At 50.4% G+C, this 18,680-nt stretch overlaps 1 protein-coding gene across 1 annotated transcript in view; it reads right to left on the bottom strand.

Moving 5' to 3' along the window:
- Window positions 1-18,680, bottom strand: part of nompB (intraflagellar transport protein 88-like protein nompB) — a 119,936-nt gene that overhangs the window by 83,451 nt on the left and 17,805 nt on the right. The window contains exons 4-5 of the mRNA XM_050170999.3: window positions 5,920-6,037; window positions 5,331-5,412 (exon numbers count right to left, since the gene is read on the bottom strand). Coding sequence (XP_050026956.1) covers window positions 5,331-5,412; window positions 5,920-6,037 — 200 coding nt within the window. The remainder of the gene's footprint in view (window positions 1-5,330; window positions 5,413-5,919; window positions 6,038-18,680) is intronic.

Raw genomic sequence — 18,680 nt, forward strand, 5'->3', positions numbered from 1 at the left:
ACGCGCCTTACAAGAGAAGACATTGCCTTCGTATGGGGTTCAGAAGAACAAGCAGCGTTTAATGATCTCCGACAGCGCCCGCAAACACCTCCTGTACTGGCTCACTTTGACGTGGACGCTCCTACCAAGATTCGTACGGACGCTAGCAACGTAGGTCTAGGCGCTGTGTTCGTGCAGTGGCAAGACTCAGCCGAGAGAGTCATTGCCAAGGAGGTTAAAGAAAAACTGTTTTTTCTTCAACCTCCTTGGTCATTGCATATGCAAGTAGACGCTCTCACGTGCTGAGTATAATTAGTCAACCACAGAAAAGGAATGCCTTGCGGTGGTATGGGCAGTTATAAAGTTTCGCCCGTATCTCTATGGCCGTTCCTTCAGTGTTGTCAGCGGTCATCACTCACTTTGCTGGCTGACAAACTTGAAGGATCCGTCCAGTCGAATAGGGCGTTGGAGGGTAAGGCTTCAAGAATTCGATATGACAGTGGTGTACAAGTCCGGACGAAAGCACTTCGACGCCGACTGACTGCCTTTCAAGGTCACCGATTGAGCAGGAAGTCACAGAAGATGACGAAGACATGACTTTTATAGGTGTTGTAGACACGGTCACGATTGCTCGTCAGCAGCGGGAAGACAGCGAACTGATGCCGCTTATTGAATTTTTAGAAGGCCGGATTACAAGCGCGGCCAAAACATTTGCAAGGAGCTTGCCATCATTCTGCTTCCGTAATGATGTTCTTTACAAGAAGAACTGCTCTGCAAGCGGAAGCAGCCGCCTACTTGTCGTCCCAACGTGCCTCCGTCATGAGGTCTTGCAAGCCTGCCACGATGAACCGACATCTGGCCACCTCGGCTACACGCGAACACTGGCTCGAGTCAAAGAGAAATATTACTGGCCAAGGACTGCCACATTTGTGAAACATTACGTGTGCCCGTGCCTCGATTGTCAGCGACGCAAACCACTATATATGAAACCAGCTGGGCTACTACAACCAGTCTAAGTGCCCACGACCCCATTTTACCAAATCGGGATGGACCTTATCGGACCATTCCCGACTTCCAATACTGGCAAGAAGTGGGTAATAGTTGCTACCGATTACCTGACACGCTATGCAAAGACCAAGGCCCTTCCAAGTGGAACCGCAGTCGAAGCAGCGCGATTCTTTATTGAAAACCTGGTTCTGAAGCACGGTGCACCAGCGGTGATAATAACGGACAGAGGGACAGCCTTTACGGCTACACTTCTAAATACAGCGCTTAGACTCAGCGGCACGGCTCACCGAAAGACCACAGCCTATCACCCTCAAACGAACGGCCTAACAGAACGCTTGAACAAGAATATCGCCGACATGCTGAGTGTGTACGTAGACGTGGAGCACGAAAATTGGGATGATGTTCTACCGTACATCACATTCGCGTACAGCACTGCTCAACAGGAAACAACGCGAAAGACACCATTTAGCCTTCTTCATGGCCGTGAAGTGACGAGGATGCTCGATGCGATGTCGCCACATGACTGCGGTGATATAGGCACGGACGCTGAAGCTTTCGCTCAACGTGCTGAAGAAGTGAGACAACTCGCCCGTGTCAGAATCGCCCGACAACAGAACTACGACGCTCGACGCTACAATCTACGGGGCCGCTACATCACATATCAGCCAGGCGACGAAGTGTGGGTTTGGAGTCCCATCCGTCGGCGAGAGCTTTCAGAAAAGCTACTCAGGCGGTACTTTGGTCCGTACAAGGTTTTACGGCGCCTCAGCGACCTGAACTATGAGGTTATCCCTGACAGTCCTGCTTCCTCCAAGGCGAGGCAGCGCCCACCAGAAGTCGTGCACATTGTGCGCGTGAAGCCCCATTGTATGGAGTGAAGTGCCCACACCTCGTCTGGCACATCTTCCTGCCGCTAGGTGAGCATCGGGACGATGCCCTCTCTGGAGGGAGGCAAATGCCACATCCAGTACATGGCACGTCGAGGAAGACGAAGATCTCGCGCATTGCGGAAAAGAAGAAGAGGTACCCGCGCGATCGTATTTCAGTTGGCCTGCAATTAAAGTGTCCTGCCCTTTTTATCAGTTCCTGCTGTTTGTGAATCGTGACACGCACATATATAAACACACACACAAACGTACATAATGTGTCTACACAGCACGCAATTGTTTAGCTTGAATTGTGCGAGTTGGCGTCGAAGCCGCGCGTTAGGTGGGCGAGGCACGTCAGAGGTAGTTTATCATACGCCGACAATACAGGACAGCCCGTTGGCGAGATACGAAAGTGAGATCGTCGTCCGGAGAAAGGCGGTCTACTGAGGCTAGGGAGAAAACCGGCATAAAAGTCACATCCGAGGAGCTGCTATGTGATGGAGTTGACGAGATGTCGAGCAGGTGCGCAGGAAGCGGACAACGAGAAAGAGCGTCAGCGTCTTGGTACTTCTAAATAATGTGAACGCCATACTCTTGCAGGCGGAGAATCCAGCGACCCAGGCGTCCCGTCAAGCTCTTGAGCGTGGAGAGCCAGCATAAGGCGTGGTGGTCCGTAACAATTGTCAAATGTTGTAATCATTGCAAATGTTGTAATTCATATACGACAATGAATAGGACGCCAGGAACGCTCCCCTCCGCGTACGTTAGTGGACTGCGCCACGTGCTAACGAAGGGAGACCATAGGCCGCCCCATGCTGCTGCTGGCCCACATTTTAGTCACCCCTCAAGAAGGGACCGAGCTGGTCCCGAAACGTTGGGTTTCAAATATATTATTGGTTAGAATTAATTTTTTTTCAATAAGTGTCAATATGATGTGTTTCTTATCACTTCACCAAAGCCCTTGACCTAATATCGTCGAATACCCTACCTGCAACCCGGAGCCGATGAATGCATCGCACGCTCGATGGTCCGCTGATTGCAATGTCGATGGCACTGACGGAAACGACGAGTCGGCGTCGCGCCCGTAAAGTTGGCTTCGCAGCGGCGCTGATGAACATTTGACGCCATATTGCACCACGCGATAGCGCTCGGCGAATAGCGGTGCGAGCGGCGCCGGAAAAGTTAAGCCAAACTCTGCTCCCTGCAGGAGCATATACAGGAACACTAGCACGTCGCTCACGCGCCGCTGGCGCCTTACGACTGCCGCCCGGTGCCTACACAGCTGCCTTACAATGTGACTGGAAAGTGGGAATGGTCGTTCCAGTATTCAAAGCAGGTAACAAAGACTCGCTCATAAACTACCGTTCCATTTCATTAACTAATGTCGCTCGCAAAATCATGGAACATATCATATACTAGCATATCATTAGCGTTTTAGACTCGGTAAACTTATTTCATCCTTCTCACCACCGTTTTCGTCAGGGGCTTTTATGCGAAACACAACTAGCTATCTTCATGATCTGCAAATTAACATTGATAACGTTCAAACCGATGCCATCTTTTTAGACTTCTCTAAAGCTTACTAATGAAACTATCCTGACTGAACTTGGATCCTGACGTAGTGCAATGGATAAAAGAATTTACAACTAATCGTTCCAAGTTCGTCCTTGTTAATAAGTACGCCTTCAAACCCCTCCCTATCACTTCACGGGCCCCTGAAGGTTCGATCTAGGGACCGCTTCTTTCCCTAATATACATTAACGATCTCCCGCTGCATGTATCTTCTGATCTCATGTTCGCTGATGACTGTGTGATTTATCGTACTGTGACTAAAATCTCCGACCAAGCATCTCTGCAGAATGACCTTAATAACGTGCAAAACTGGTGCAACCGTTGGCAAATGGCCTTGAGCCCCCAAAAATTCAAATTTATTTCAGTTTCCCGCATCGTAATCCCTATCTCTTGCACAATCACAAACGTCCCAGTAAAATCTGTTCTAGCGTATAAGTACATAAGCATAACCAGAGTCCTTCCATGGAAGGACTCTGGTTGCTATGCGCATGCGACTAACGTGATTTCCTTAGCGAAAAAGACACTAGGATTCATGAAACGTCACCTTCGTCATGCTCCGCAGCACGTCAAACTACTCGCATACAACTCATTTGTCAGATGACAACTGAAATATGCCACCGCCATCTGGAACGCTCACCAAACAAATCTAATCAATGCACTCGAATCAGTTCAGGATCGTGTGACCAGATTCATTGATTTGTCATATTCATATAAGATCAGCATTTCAGTCTTAAAGGCAGAATCTAGCATGACATCTTTTGCTTTTCGTCGTCGTATTGCCACGCGCTCTCTTTATCGTATTTTTTTTACAGCTCGCTAAGCCGCTCACATAATGTCGCGCTATCATCTTCGCACATGTCCCAGCGCACCATCCATCAACGCCAAGTTGCTCGTCCTCGCACACGAACTGCCACAATTCAAGCTTAATTTTTTCCTCGCGCTGCCAGGGACTGTAATGACCTACCCGTTAATGCCGATGCCATTACATGTCGTTAAGAATTTCGGTAAACTGTTCAAACTTGTATTTCACCGTAACACTTGCTTTTCTTGTGTATGCATGTAGCCAACCCTTATGTAATACCCCGAACTTTAAGGTAGTAAAATGAAAATGAAGTAAAACATGTAACACGGCTTCATAGCAGCGTCAAAAAAATTCTGACACCTAAGCTAAGAAACTTTTTTTTTTTTTGGAGCGCAGCTCTTAGGCACCCGTTCCTGCGTTGAGCGTCGACGTCATCGGCGTAACCGAGAGGACGAGCACGGCTATTGATGAGAGAGCGAACTCGTAACGCAGCTTGGAATGAAAGACGGTGACAGCGAAGAGAGCGCAAGGAGGAAAGCGGAGGAGGGTGGACCAGAATCATGAGGTGAAAAGCAGAAGAGGTATGGCGAAAGCGTGAGAAGAAAAGCATAGTGCCGCGGCAAGACGGGATCTGCGGCGACGACCGCTACGCCACGGCGCCAGAGTAGTGTGCCGTCGTCCGCCTCTCGCGATCTCCCGATTAGCGAGATAGTCGCGCTACACTCCCCCCACCCAGTCAGCCCGGGTTGTGGGGGAGTACCGGGGTCAATGTATCGGATGATGATGGGTTGATGAGATATGTACGCTCATGGACGCGTTGCCTTCAAGGGTGCCAAGTCCTCTTCCCATCTGACAACGGTACACTTCGCTCCGTTTTCAACGTGCCGCACGAGACAGATGATGCGCGTCAGCCAATATATCGCGAAATGAAAACACATATAGAGCTGCGCTCAAATTTCGCATTAGGGAGTGCTGTAATCGTCAGCGAATTTCTTTTTCACTCGGATATTCTGTTGTAAAAGTTTATGCTTTAAGCTCTACGAGAGTCTAATGCGCAATCGGAGACTGGGAAAAGAGCGTGCTCGCGTCTACGCACTGACCTAGAGCTCTCTTTCGAGCTGCTGAACGATGGCGTCGATGTCTTGGCCTGCGCCAGAGGATCGAACGCGCTGCCCACCGGACCTGCAAAATGTGAGGCGGCATGAAATGAAAGGCTTGCTATTCATTACAAAAGCTGCTACAGTGCCCGCACCTGAACGGCTCGGACCTGTTTATTGCTTGAATGTTTTTGGCCACGTTTGCCGACCTCTTGATACTGACTATTAATCTGTATTGAATCCCAGATAACACGTTCCTTGTCCTTTCGTTTAATATTACTTTCGCTGGCTTTCCATTTTCGCCAATGTATTGTTTGCGGCAGAGCGAACATTCCGACATATTAATACCGTTCTAGCTAGTGCAGGTGAAGCTCAATTTCATGAATATAATTTTCATTTCTTTTTTCATTTCTCTTCTGCTTTGAATATGTTTGGGGGTCGGATACCTGAAGAGAGGATAGACTGTTGATTCTTAGTCTGATGTGCTAATTATGGAAGTGTCCTATATGCGGATTCAACTGTGCAGAAATACAGGATATATCCGGTGAACGCTGCTGCAGTCAGCGGATCGTTACCGGTGACTTCGCTATACCTTGCACTGCGGCAGAGCTGTATCCGGCTCCACGAACTGCAGTCATGGGTCGCGAAGCGAAGCTGGTGGTGGCCGTGTTCAGCCGGGAAGGAGGCACCACAGACGTCTGGCCGCGGAACTGCAATGGTGCCCCGAAAAAAGCAAATGAAGCAAGCAAAGAAACCATAGGACGGGGCGTGACATCACGCCGCCAGCCTTCAGGAACCCGTGACACGGCCACCCTTGCCTTGCCTCTCGCCACTGAATCCAAAAGTCGGTCGATCAGGTGACCAATTGGACATTCAAACACAGCATGTGCTTATAGCCAGGAGGACTTCTCGAAAACATTTTCGGTGTTCTTTTCCATATGGCTCAAGAGGTACTAATGTAATCCTAACTGCGAAATGGCGCCGTTCCTCTGAAAAGCAAGCCGCACTTTTAATGAAGACAGAGAAAGAAAAAAACTGTTATTAAAATAGAGAGGAACCACAGTGTCCTCCGACAGGCCCTGGGCGTGGGTGGACTCCTCAGTCCGGGACCCTATGAGCCTCGATCGCCCGGCGCTCTCTCATGGCCAGATCGAGCTGGTCCCGGGAGTTGACGCTAGATAGCGAGGCATGCCACTGTTGTGTGGTGGGGTGGGGGATTAGAGCGTTGGCGCTCATGAACTGCCACGCCCACGTGGCGTGGTAGAGCGTGGCCGGAGAATCGCAGGCTGGGCATTGTTGCGGGTATTGGGTGGGATACATGGCGTTTGCGGTGCGGAAAGGTGTTTGTCTACAGCTGCCTCCACGAAATTGCTTCGGCGCGCGTGAGGGATATTAACGCGATAGCGTTAATCATGTCGCAGAAAATCCGGCTTGGGCGTCCGGCGGCGGCGCCCCGCATCCGCTGTCGGACGTCGTTTCGGCAAAAAGATTTTCGAACCACGCATACCCAGGCCCTCCGTGTTATGCAAAGAATTTGCTGAACTAATTGACTTTTTCAAGCTAAAATACGAGGAAACATCGCAAACTACGACTTCCACACAACCTACAGACATGACAGCTCGCGGATTGTAATTTGACTATACGAGAAAACATAATTCTGTTACGCGAAAGCAGGAAAGAAACCGCTTTTCAGAGTTTCTACAATGCACAGACCGGCCGCGGCGTCCGCCATTTGCGCGCGCCGGCGCGCGGGTGTCTTTGGGGGCCACGAAGCGGCGCGCCGGGTTCTTTGCAATACCTCTAGCTGGCACACGCCTTTGCCGCATCGCAGGCCACGCAAGAGGCCGCATTTCTACCACAAAGCCCGCCTTCGTGCATAGGGTTCGCCGACAGCATTTCCTGGTAAGCATTACGGTTACATACGCTCCAGTTGCCGGGAAGCGTGAGAAGCAGTCGCGGATCTTTCAATGCTATTGCGTTCCACTCTTAAAAGCGAAGCTTAAGCGTCCTCCAATTTTTTTCCCTGCGGTGTAGTCTGTATAGTGTTGAAGTATGGCATGAAATCGTTTTGGGATTTGTTTTGGGGATCCTAACTCTCCTCGTCACTGCTGTATCCCTGTGAGGTTCGGTGAGTGTGCGCTCGAGCCGAGGCATGAGCCCTCGATATTTGTTATATTGGCAGCGAGATCGAGCGGACTCGCCACCTGGCGGACACTGGCTCAACCACGCAGCGAAGTGGCCACCGAGATTGCGCGCGCTCCCAGGTTTTGATCCGGCCATCCCATTCGAACCAAGATAGTTGGGTTAATTGCTGTTGATGCAATTGCTCTGACACAGTGACTAGCGTGAACAAGGCTAACGAAAAAAAAAGGTTAGGGCAGGACAGAGCGCAAGTAGAGCGCTTTGTCTTGTCCTCCGACAACGCGCTCTGTCCTCTCACAACCTGTGTTCCGTTAGCTTTGTTCGCGCTAGTAAATGTGTCGCAGCAATTTCATCCTATTCGACGCGCTGCTTAGGGAAAGAGAGAAGTGCCATGCGGAGCGTGCGCCCGGCCGCCGTGGAATGGCGCTGTTAGCCCAGAGCTTCAGAGCACGCGGAGGTGGCCGCCTGGCGCGCGAGATGTCAACGTGCGCACCGCCTCTCGCGACAGCTCCACACAATCCATTCTTCCATTCACAATCCATTCACAATCCATTCTTTGGCTCTCTGCCCACGTCGGGGCGGTCGAGAGGGTTCCGCTGAACGTAAACGAGTCCGCCCACGAGGCTGCGCGTGGCTTTACCGAACGCGCTGCCCTCGGATCGCGCGACTCTCTCCCCGGACACAGGGACTCTCCTGTCACGCACAATAAAATTACTAAATTCTTTTAGTTAGAAAGAACGGTTTTCCCGCCGCCTCATTCCAAGCTAAGCAGGCCGCAGGCGGTCACGCTCATACTTCTGCAAACTCGACCCATACATGCCTGGTTCTGCGTAGCTTGGCTTCTTGGCAGTAACTCCTGCCCAAATCCGGCGTCTCTTAACAGCATACATCCTTACATTTACCCGAATTGTTCTTGTGCGGCCTGTGGTGAGGCTGATACTTTGTCTCACATGCTCTGGGAGTGCGGGTCGTTGGGCCTGAAGTTCACCAGGGAATGGTGGGACACGCTCCTGCAAAGTCCCGTCTTTGAAGACCACATCCTGGCCGTCCAGGGCGCCCGCGATCGGGCCGGCAGGCTATACCTGTCGGTCCCGTCGTGGGATTAGCCGGGTGCGCATTTTATCGCGCTTTGATGAACCCATTAAAAGTTTATTCACTCGCTCACTCACTCTTTTCACGTGCTGCGGAAGATTTTCACGGCATATGCCAGGTAATTTTCAAGCACCGCCTCGAACATTTTGACGTCTCAACCATCTAGTTCCAGTACTTTCCTATATTCTTATCCATTCATTTTGCAGTATTTGTGTTTATTAATTTATTTTTCTGACCATGAACTTGTAGCTTATCGTAGATGGCAGAATTTATTTGTTCTTACCTTGCTTCACGTTTTCTTTTGTTCTCTTTTTTTTTCACTATGCACTGCAGTGATTCGGCACTTGATACAGCAATTGCTGCGTTGTGCGCCTACTCTGTATAGTGCGATGATCTTCATGTAATATTTACAGTATCTTACTGTGCGTGCGTTTTCCTGTTTTCTTTTCTAATTTTGCTTCTTATATTGACTGTATTGTTCTAGCACGTTATTGCGTTGTACGAATAAAGTTTTTATTACGTTGATGCTCTTTTTCTCTTTTTTTACCTCGTTGCACAACGCTTGTTTTAGGTTAATGCAACCGTAGTTTTCCCGTTACCCAACCCAATGTCTTCGTGAAGGCCTGTAAGGTATTTATAAATATATCTTCTTAAAATAAATAAAAAGACACGCCATAAGACACGCGGATCAGAGACACGCAGTTTTTCGTGTTCGGTGTATATAGAAGCACACCCTGCTGTAAACATGTCAGCTAAATTTTGCAACCGTGCACGGCGCATGGAGCTCACAAGCACAGCACGAAGTCGCCTCTTTCTCAAGCACCCTCTTTGCAAACAGAGGCCTGCTCCTCTGCTGTTTCAGAGCTGCCGGCGACTTCTATATATAGCGAAATGATAGATAGACGGCTGCTGTTCGCATGAAACTGACGTCAATCAATAAGGATATTTGGACTAGTGCGCTTCTTCATACGGTTACTGCGTTTATGGATTCACGCAGCTAACAGGCTCAAGTAAGCGAAAACCTGCATATCGATTTTAGATAAGAATTACGCACTTCCGGAAGAAGCCGAGGGAGATAGAGACGAAACTTTAATGTCCACTCGTGTGGGCTGCAAACCCGCGCCAGGCACGGCCCCACTGCGCTTAGAGGATCGCCAGTCCATGTCGCTGCAGCACATCTGCAGCCCGCGTGGTCCTCTGCCAGTGCGGGTCCGTCGCGCGAAGTGTGGCCTCCCATTTCTCCCACGTGGAGAGCGAGTCCGGCGGGGGAGGATCAGCCGGGCACTCCATAAGGACGTGTGTTAGGGTAGCGGTGGAGTGGGAGCACAAGCAGCAAGTTGGGCCGAAGGGGGTGGATGCGGGATAGTAGGGTGGGGAGTGTTTGTGTCTGCAGGCGGCGCTACAGGATTTGGTGGGGGTGGTGGGTAAGGGATGGGTGGGGTGAGGGGTAGTGCTGGCGTTCGGCCTTAAAGGCCTGCGTCAACTCGCTGAAGGTATGCATGCACTCTCTCGAGTCGTCCTGGTCCGATTCCGCCACCCGGTTTATTAGTCGTCGCGTGTGGACATTGGTGTGCTCGTCACCAGGGTTTCCCACGAGTGCGCAGGCACCCAGATCGGCTCCACATGGCGAAGTAGTTCTGCAGAAAGGGGTTGTAAAATTGAATAGACAGCCTCGTGGATCCTGGCTCTAGCAAAATTTAGTATTGCGGTTTTGAAGTCGGAGAGGATGTACCTGGCTTCAGTGTGGGCAATGGCAGCGGCTATCGCAGCCTCTTCTGCTGATTCTGAAGCGGAGGTGGTAGGGAGGGGGGCGGAGATGAGCGGATAGCCCGTGTGGTCCACAACCACCATCGCAGCAGCCGCATACGCGCAGGCCGCGTCCGCCCATACGGCGTACTTCTCGGTCTCCTAGTATTTGTGGAGGGCGCGTGCGCGGGCCGCTCTGCGTGCGGCATGGTAGTCCGGGCGTCTGTTGCGTGGGAGAGGTTTGATGAGGAGGTTGGAGCGTATGCGTGTAGGGAGGGTGAGGAACTGGGGATGATTGGCGAGTATTCGAATTTGAAGTCCATCTAGTATGTGTCTGCCGATAGGGGCTTTTGTAAGCCTTAGGTATTTAGCCTGTCGGTGGGCTGCAACGAGCAAGTGTGTGCTGTTGTGAAGCCCTAGCTTTAGGAGTTTAGGGGTTTGTGTTTGAGGAGGGAGATAGAGGGTAATTTTTTAAGCTTTCCTAAAAAGGGCATCTAAGGTGTCTGTTTCCCTGTAGTCTAGTTTGAGATAGAGGATAGTATACTGAAAGCGGCTCAGTGCGAAGGGTAGTCCCTCTATTGTTATGTTGATGGGCGTTGTAGGGTTTAGGACGTATGATTAGGAGTTCCGATTTGGTTGGGGAGCAAGTGAGGCCTATGGAGCGAGGGTAGTGGTGTGTGTGTGTGTGTGTGTGTGTGTGTGTGTGTGTGTGTGTGTGTGTGTGTGTGTGTGTGCGTGCGTGTGCGTGTGCGTGTGTGTGTGTGTGTGTGTGTGTGTGTGTGTGTGTGTGTGTGTGTGTGTGTGTGTGTGTGTGTGTGTGTGTGTGCGCGCGCGCGTGTGTGTGGCTGCCTGTTGGAGTTTGTCTTCTGTTTGCCCATAGTTGCCCGCTGTGGTGCACACAGTGATGTCATCGGCATATCGTCACGTGGCTTCAAAGAATACTCGCGACGTAATGCAGACAGGTGGCTCCCGAAAAATACGGCGGTGGGACCTGGCTATAGAGCAGGTGGGGGTAGCACGCACGCTTCTTTCTTCTTGTTCTTCTTGCCCCTTCTCTTGCACTGTGCCCACTACTGCAGGTGGCACTTTCCCCCTCCCTCGAAAAGAGAACGGGCTTGATGGTGAAGAAGTAAGAAGAAGAGGGGGCAAAGAAACATGGTCAAGGCAGATGCTCGCGCAAAGAACACAGTCACACTCACAGCGACAGGAAAGCCACAAGTACAGCAGTGGCGAAGCGGGACATGCAGTCTCTCAAGAACCGGAGAGGTAACCGCATTATCTGCAAGTATGAGCACAAATATAAAAAATGAAGAAATGAAGAAAAAGTAATAGTCACGAACGCGCAATATATGGCTTCATACGTACGACGTGAACATTGTCAGGGCTAGGTGGTTGTCTACGCCGTGTTTGAGCCGCACTGTCCGGAACGACTTCATAGTTCAGGTCGCTAATGCGGCGCACCACTTTGTATGGGCCAAAATACCGGCTGAGAAACTTTTCACCAAGGCGACGGCGGCGAACGGGAGTCCACACCCACACTTGGTCGCCGGGGTTGTAGCATACTTGTCTGTGGCGGATGTTATAACCCCGTGCATCTCCGTGCTGCTGCTGACCGATGTGCAGCCCCGCAAGCTGGCGAGCTTCCTCAGCGCGCTTGGTAAATTCTTCGGCGTCAGTAGTTAGGCGCTCGTCGTCTTGACACGGCAGCATAGCGTCTATCATCGTCTGAACTAGAACAGTTCGCCTCAGCACGGGACAGCGAGCGGCTAGTATAAGCTATTACATGTACTCTTTAAATGCCGTCTTGACGTTGGACGAGTACTGCGCCAAGACAAATGTTACTGGCCTCAGTATGCACCTCGGTGTCAGCGTCGTCGTCAAAATGTGCCAGGACAGGTACTGACTGCACGCGTTGACGTAGTTCAACGAAAGCCGTTTGTTGCTCACTCGTCCAGGCAAATGGCGTGTCATCCTTTGTAAGTCGAGTCAGGGGTTCCGCTCACTGAAAGAAGTTTTCAATGAAACGGCGATAATACGCACACAAGCCTAGGAAACGCCGCACGGCCTTCTTGTCAGCCGGAGGACGAATTGCTGCTACCGCGGAAAGCTTGTCGGGATCGGGTCGAACTCCTCTGGCGCTTACGATATGTCCGAGAAACTTGAGCTCTTCATAACCGAAGTGGCACGTTTCTGGTTCAAGCGTGGGATCAGCCGAACGGATCGCTTCTAGCACATTCCGCAAGCGATGAAGAAGTTGCTCAAATGTTTCAGAAAAGACTACTATGTCATCAAGGTACAAGAGACAAGTCTGCCACTTCAGTCCAGCGAGTACGGTATCCATCATCCGCTGGAAAGTAGCTGGGGCTGAACACAAACCGAAAGGGGGCACTAGATATTCGTAGATGCCGTCGGGAGTCACAAAAGCAGTTTTCTCGCGGTCTCGTTCGTCTACCTCAATCTGCCAGTACCCGCTTTTCAAATCGAGTTAAGAAAAATACTGCGCGTGCCGCAGTCTGTCTAACGAGTCGTCGATACGTGGCAACGGGTACACGTCTTTTTTAGTTACGTTGTTGAACTTCCGGTCGTCGACGCTGAACCGTAGAGTTCCGCCTTTCTTTTTGACAAGAACGACCGGAGATGACCATGAGCTCTTGGAAGGCTCGATAACACTGTCTTCAAGCATCTCCTATTTGCGTACGAATCACTTCTCGTTCTTTCACCGACACGTGGTAGGGCTTCTGGCGTATCGGTCGTGCGTCGTCACATGTGATGATCCTGTGCTTTGCGATTGAAGCCTGGCGTACTTTAGATGAACTTGCGAAGCATGCCTGAATTCAAGCAAAAGCTCGCGCAGTGCTGCCTGATTGTCTTTGTCTTTCAATAGCTCTGAATTAATGGCGATGTTGGCCTGTGACTTGTCAGGCATGTCAGGCAGAGTGTTTAGGAGGTGCGGTATGCGGTCTAGAGAAGCAGATATATGCGCAAATATGGGTGACTGAGGGGTGTCTGTTATGTAAAGTTTGTGCCCGTAGAAAACCACCGACTAAACCGCGGGCACCGCACTTCGTGCGAGCCAGTTCGCAGCACACAGCTTCATGGGACACTCTGTCGAAGTTTTCCTGCGGATCAGTTGTGAAAACGGGAAGTTGTGCCATTCTAAGGGTTGCAAGCACGTCAGTCCCAAAGCCCAAGCAAGTCGACCCCAGTGAGAATGCGAAGCTGTAAACAATGCGATCCGAGTCTGGACTTGTGTTTGCGTTTAGTTCATCGCCAGTGCAGTGAATCCCTTCAAGGGCGGTTGGAGCCAAGATAGTTGAATGATCATCGTGTGGCCCATTCTTGCCTACTCGGGGTTATTAGGTGGTGCGAAGTGGGTCTACGGATTGCAAAAGTTAAGCTGAATGTCCGGGAAAATAGGCAGTGGTGAGAAAAGAAAGAAAACATAATGCGGAAGATACTATAGTTCCCACCGGCGACGGCTGTGTTCTTTCGTCTACTTTCCTTCCCTTCACCTGTCAATTTCAACATTTCTATTAAAACAATATATAATTTTCCCCATGCCTACTTGAGTTGATGTGGTTGTGTCTAGCAAAAATCGGGCCCCTCGGTTCCCCTTTTACTTTTCAATGTTCACTCAAGGGCGACAGCATGATCCCCTAGATGTGTCGAATGGGGAGTAAATTGGAGCACAAGATTTGGCTATCTTGCCTTATTGCTTAGTTGGTGTATCAACTAAAGGCCGCGCTCTGCGCACACTTTACTATGTGCAACTGCTAGCGAATATCTGACAGGATGGAGATAATACACATGTTCAGCAACAAAAGTAAAAGTTTAGGGATCAGTTTACGCCGTAACGGCCACTCATAATCGCACATGTGCCAGTGCGCCTTCTACAGGTCTGAGCAATAAATATACGGTCTAATAGGGACAGTCAATGCCGTGGGTAGGCCCAACAGGGTGTTGTTGTGGATGCAATGTTTATTAAAAAAATCTGTTTATAGTTTGCGCTTACTTTTGTTTGTGCATGGTTTGTGTGTTGTGTGCGATTTTTGTGCAACACTTCATTCCCGGGCAGGAATCTAATAATCCCCTATAGTTTTCTGAAATGACCATCAATGACTCCTGCTTTCTATTCTACAACATAATCCACAATCCCCTCATAAGACGTAGTGATGTTTGTGGTGCAAACACATGAACGTAACAAGATCATTGTCTTTTTTATTTCCTTAACTGATCAGGGAGGCCAGCTACTCTTCATGGAGCACGTGGCGTTGCCGAAGCGGACCATAGGCCGCTCCCTTCAAAATCTTGTAGCTCCACTGTGGCGGCTCATCTTCTGTGGTTGCAATCCCAACTGAGACTCCGGTGAAGTCATTAAGAACGCGGGATTTTCCCGTGTGCACCTAAAGGAGGCTTACGTGGACTTGCCTATCTTCATCACCCGGCATCTGTATGGCTATAGAGGGATGACGGCTGCGTCGAATCGTAATGGTGATAGTACCGAGCCTTGTGGTGTACCCACCCCTTGAAGTGTGTATGAGGGGTAAGAGTGGGAGACTATGGTAACCTCCGCGGTGCGGTTGGTGAGGAAGGCGCAGGTGTAAGAATACATTTTATGTCCAATGTTTAATGGAGGAAATTCGGTCAGTATGCCGGTATGGTGGATATTCTCAAATGCCTTCGAGAGGCCTAAGGCGAGAATAATTTTAGTGTGGGCTGGGATAGTGGGGCCGAGGATGTCGTGCGTAAGTTGCAGCATAGCGTCCTGTGCAGATAGGCGAGGAAGGAAACCGATCATGCTGTGTGGGTACCGGTTGTGAATAAGCCACTTGATGTGTTGTTGCGTAGCTAATCTGGAATGAGCGGAGTCTATGAGCGAGCAGAGGAGCTTCCACGGTTGTTTACTGCTGAGATTACCGGATATGTCGTTGCAAATTTGGACCCATTTGTCGCAGTCTAGGGTGTCGGCATGAGAGTTTAGCTCCACTTGAAGCGCCACGAGCCGTTTCCACACTTCCACAGTGTTTCTGGTGCTTCCACCTGGTTTGGAGACTGTTGTATGCCTCCCACATGTGTGCTAGTCTGCTGTCTATTTCATATATGTGCAGAGGTGTGTCTATGTATTGTGTATGTGTAGCCACATCTGTGAAGAGGGTCTGAAGCCATCCATCGACGTCTTGAATGGGCGTGTTGGGAAGGTTCCCGCGCGTAATGCGAAGGTCCTCCCATTCGATGTGTGAATGTTTGCGGGCGATTTTGCGCGGTGCGTGATAGGGAAGTGTGATCAGATTGGGGCAATGATCACTTCCTATAGTTTGTGTGGTTAGTTCCCATGTCAGGTTTCGAATGCCATGGTTCAGTGTGAGGTGCGGACTGATGTCAAGTTGCCCACTGGTGCCGATGCGCGTGGTGCACAGGAAGTTGTGTGTATTGAGTTGAAGTGTCTGTATTTCTTGCCAGAGGCGCCTCCCCCTGGGTGTTGTGTAGCGGCGTCCCCAGTCGATGTGCTGTGAATTGAGGTCGCCACAAATTGGTAATATATATATATATATATATATATATATATAAGTTTCAGTCCCGCCCACGTAGGACTGAAACTTCGACCACACTACCTTTGGGTGTCGTAGCCGTCTGCTCTCGCTAATATCGATTAGTCTTCAACACTTATATAGCCTCGAACCGCGTGAAAACTAATACCAGAACACACGTGCATTACGCCTGCAGCTCCTCGTGAGGAACGACGGCTAGCTCTACATGGGAGGCGCGCCTGCGCGCGCTCACTCCCTGCTGCTCCTGGTTAAACGCTTCGGCAGATAGCGCTCCGAAACGCGCAATGTGGATTTGGCTACTATTCCTGCCGAACAAAGCCGGTTCGCACCCTGTAGCACGGCCAGAATAGAGCACATTGGCTCAAATGCGCACTCCAGATCTGTCGTGCACATAGCAAACGTTTCACATACGCACTACAGTTGCGCGTTGCTGCGTCTGCTGCGTAGCGTAGATACCGCGGCCGCCGGGGGAGTTGCCGCGACGAGTCCTCTCGCTTTTGCGACCAGGAGTGCGATGATGTGCAAACTTCATGCACCATGCAAGAAACTTGTGGCTGAGCCTGACATCCTGGACGTTTTAAAACACACGTTTATATTCCCATTTTGTAAAAGAATGGGAGATGTTGCCGATACAATATTCAATTTCAAGCTCTAGCTGCCGATTCTCCATCAAAAAAGCGTCCATCACTGCCAAATTACACGCACGTAATTGTGCACGAACAAAGAAAGATGGAAACATACAATAACTCCGTCTCCGACACGGACGTGGCGGTTTGGGCCCGGCGGTATTCCAGACGGGCGTCGGGGCTCCTTCTTAGTCGCCCCGAGAAGAGAGGGAAAAGACAAAGGAACACATGTCCTCGACGGGAGAAAAAGACATCACCAGATCGTTTGAACGTATGTCCACTTGCAAATTGCCTAAACTTGATTGGCGGTGCCCAACCGGTTGCCACGAACCACAGCAGTTGGAACTGGCTCGCACGAGGCCGTTGGCTCGTTTACCGGTGTCGTGTTCTCCGTGAGCGACTGCATGGTTTCGCGGCGTAAGAACACTCGATCACAGCAACGCTCGGACAACCGCGTGCTCTGATTTGTCTCTCTGAATGGCGTGTATCACGACGCATGGCGAAGCCATCTAGGCTGAGCACCGACATCTGACTGCAACAGGTCGTCTGCTTCACGAGCTGCACACATTTGAGGTGCGTCACCATCACTGTCGAAGCACGTGACGTTAGGAATCCTTTGAACGCGAGTCCGGAGTGCGGCAACCATTTCGCTGCCGATGTATTCGCACGAGCGAACATAAAGACGACGTTTTGTTCGAATCTAGGAAATTGCGTGACTGCTGTAGAGATAAGGATGAAAGGAAATGTGCTACTAATGAGAAGAAACAGCCGCTATCTATAGTATCCAGCTGTCAAGTACACTGTAGCCAAGGAGGTTATATAAAGTACATAACCTCCTTGACTGCAGCACAGCTAAATGATGAGACCAACAGCACTGTATACAGTAACCGCGACCATGGGTTGCCATGGTAACAGCGGCATGGGTTGCCAACAGCACCTATCAATTTTCGCCGAAAGAAGAAGCGCAACATTTAACCATGGTGTCGTGACGCCGGAAGCGGGGCACCGCCGCCGGCGCCGCCCAGCTCCTTTGGAATATGGAGGACGCTGAAGGGGAATAACAAAGGCAAATAATGCGCTCGTAATGTCTACACTCGTACTAGGTCTTTTAATGCGATTATAATGGCTAGCTTACTTCACGGATTTTCCGGGGCTATCGATCTACCTATCTATCCAACCGTTTTCCCGCCAACCTGGAATAATGTAGTCTACGGTCGACTGGTTAGAGCATCGCGCTCTCTGTGCTGAGGGAACGGCCGTGGCAGGAAGAAACCAACCATGGTGCGAGCCACGGCTGCTTCGTGGAAATGGGTTCGAAAGCCGACTGGCCATCGCTGCTAGCGTGTTTGAACTTCTCGGACACAGCAAGCGGGCAAGCGGCTCCAGTCGAGGTGCGCCGGCGTCGCCCCATACAAGAAGGTTCTCATTCGCCATTTCCCGATCGAGTATATCACGCTACGTCTGTCGCCCCAGGTGGATGACACCGCAGTGCACAACAGTGTCGAAGACATCTGCATGAGTCGCGTAACGTACAACAGCCAATACATCGCCGTTTGCGTCAGACCCGGGGCCACCAAGGAGATGGCGCAGCGATTCGTGTCGATGCACCTAATAGAAGGTGCATAGAAGGCTACCTTCGTTACTTGCTAGTATACAACGCTCGCGAACGAGGTGTGCCATTCGCCACCTACGCGGACTTTAAGATCGACCTCTCGAAGATTCAAAACACGTGGTTTCAGCAGTATACATGAGGGAAGCGTTTCGCGCCGAGCGGACCTTTCCCGACATGCCCATGGCAAGGATCGGCGGGGGTGTGCTCGATCACACCGTTGTCCTTGGCATCAGACTCCTCGGACCACGTGTGTATGCATCGTACGTCTCCATTCATCGCCCTCTGCCCGTCGCCAACAGCGACAAACGAGAAGACGATGCGCTGCTGTCTACGCTGCTTTCGAACCGATGTATATTTGTCCTAAACTGTAGAAATTTATAGAACATACATGTCATCTGTACATATTCAATCGTACATTATTGTATTTAATAATGCAATTGAAAAGCAACTAAACCACATAAAAATAAATAAAGGTTCTGAAATTGAATATATCTTACAATTTGCCTGTCTCTGTCTCGTTAATTCCTCCATCACAATTATCTATCACGTATATTCACTAACTACACAACTGTCGCGAAAAGAAATT

The sequence above is a fragment of the Dermacentor andersoni genome, chromosome 6 (assembly GCF_023375885.2).
Source record: "Dermacentor andersoni chromosome 6, qqDerAnde1_hic_scaffold, whole genome shotgun sequence".
In the NCBI taxonomy this organism is placed as follows: domain Eukaryota; kingdom Metazoa; phylum Arthropoda; class Arachnida; order Ixodida; family Ixodidae; genus Dermacentor; species Dermacentor andersoni.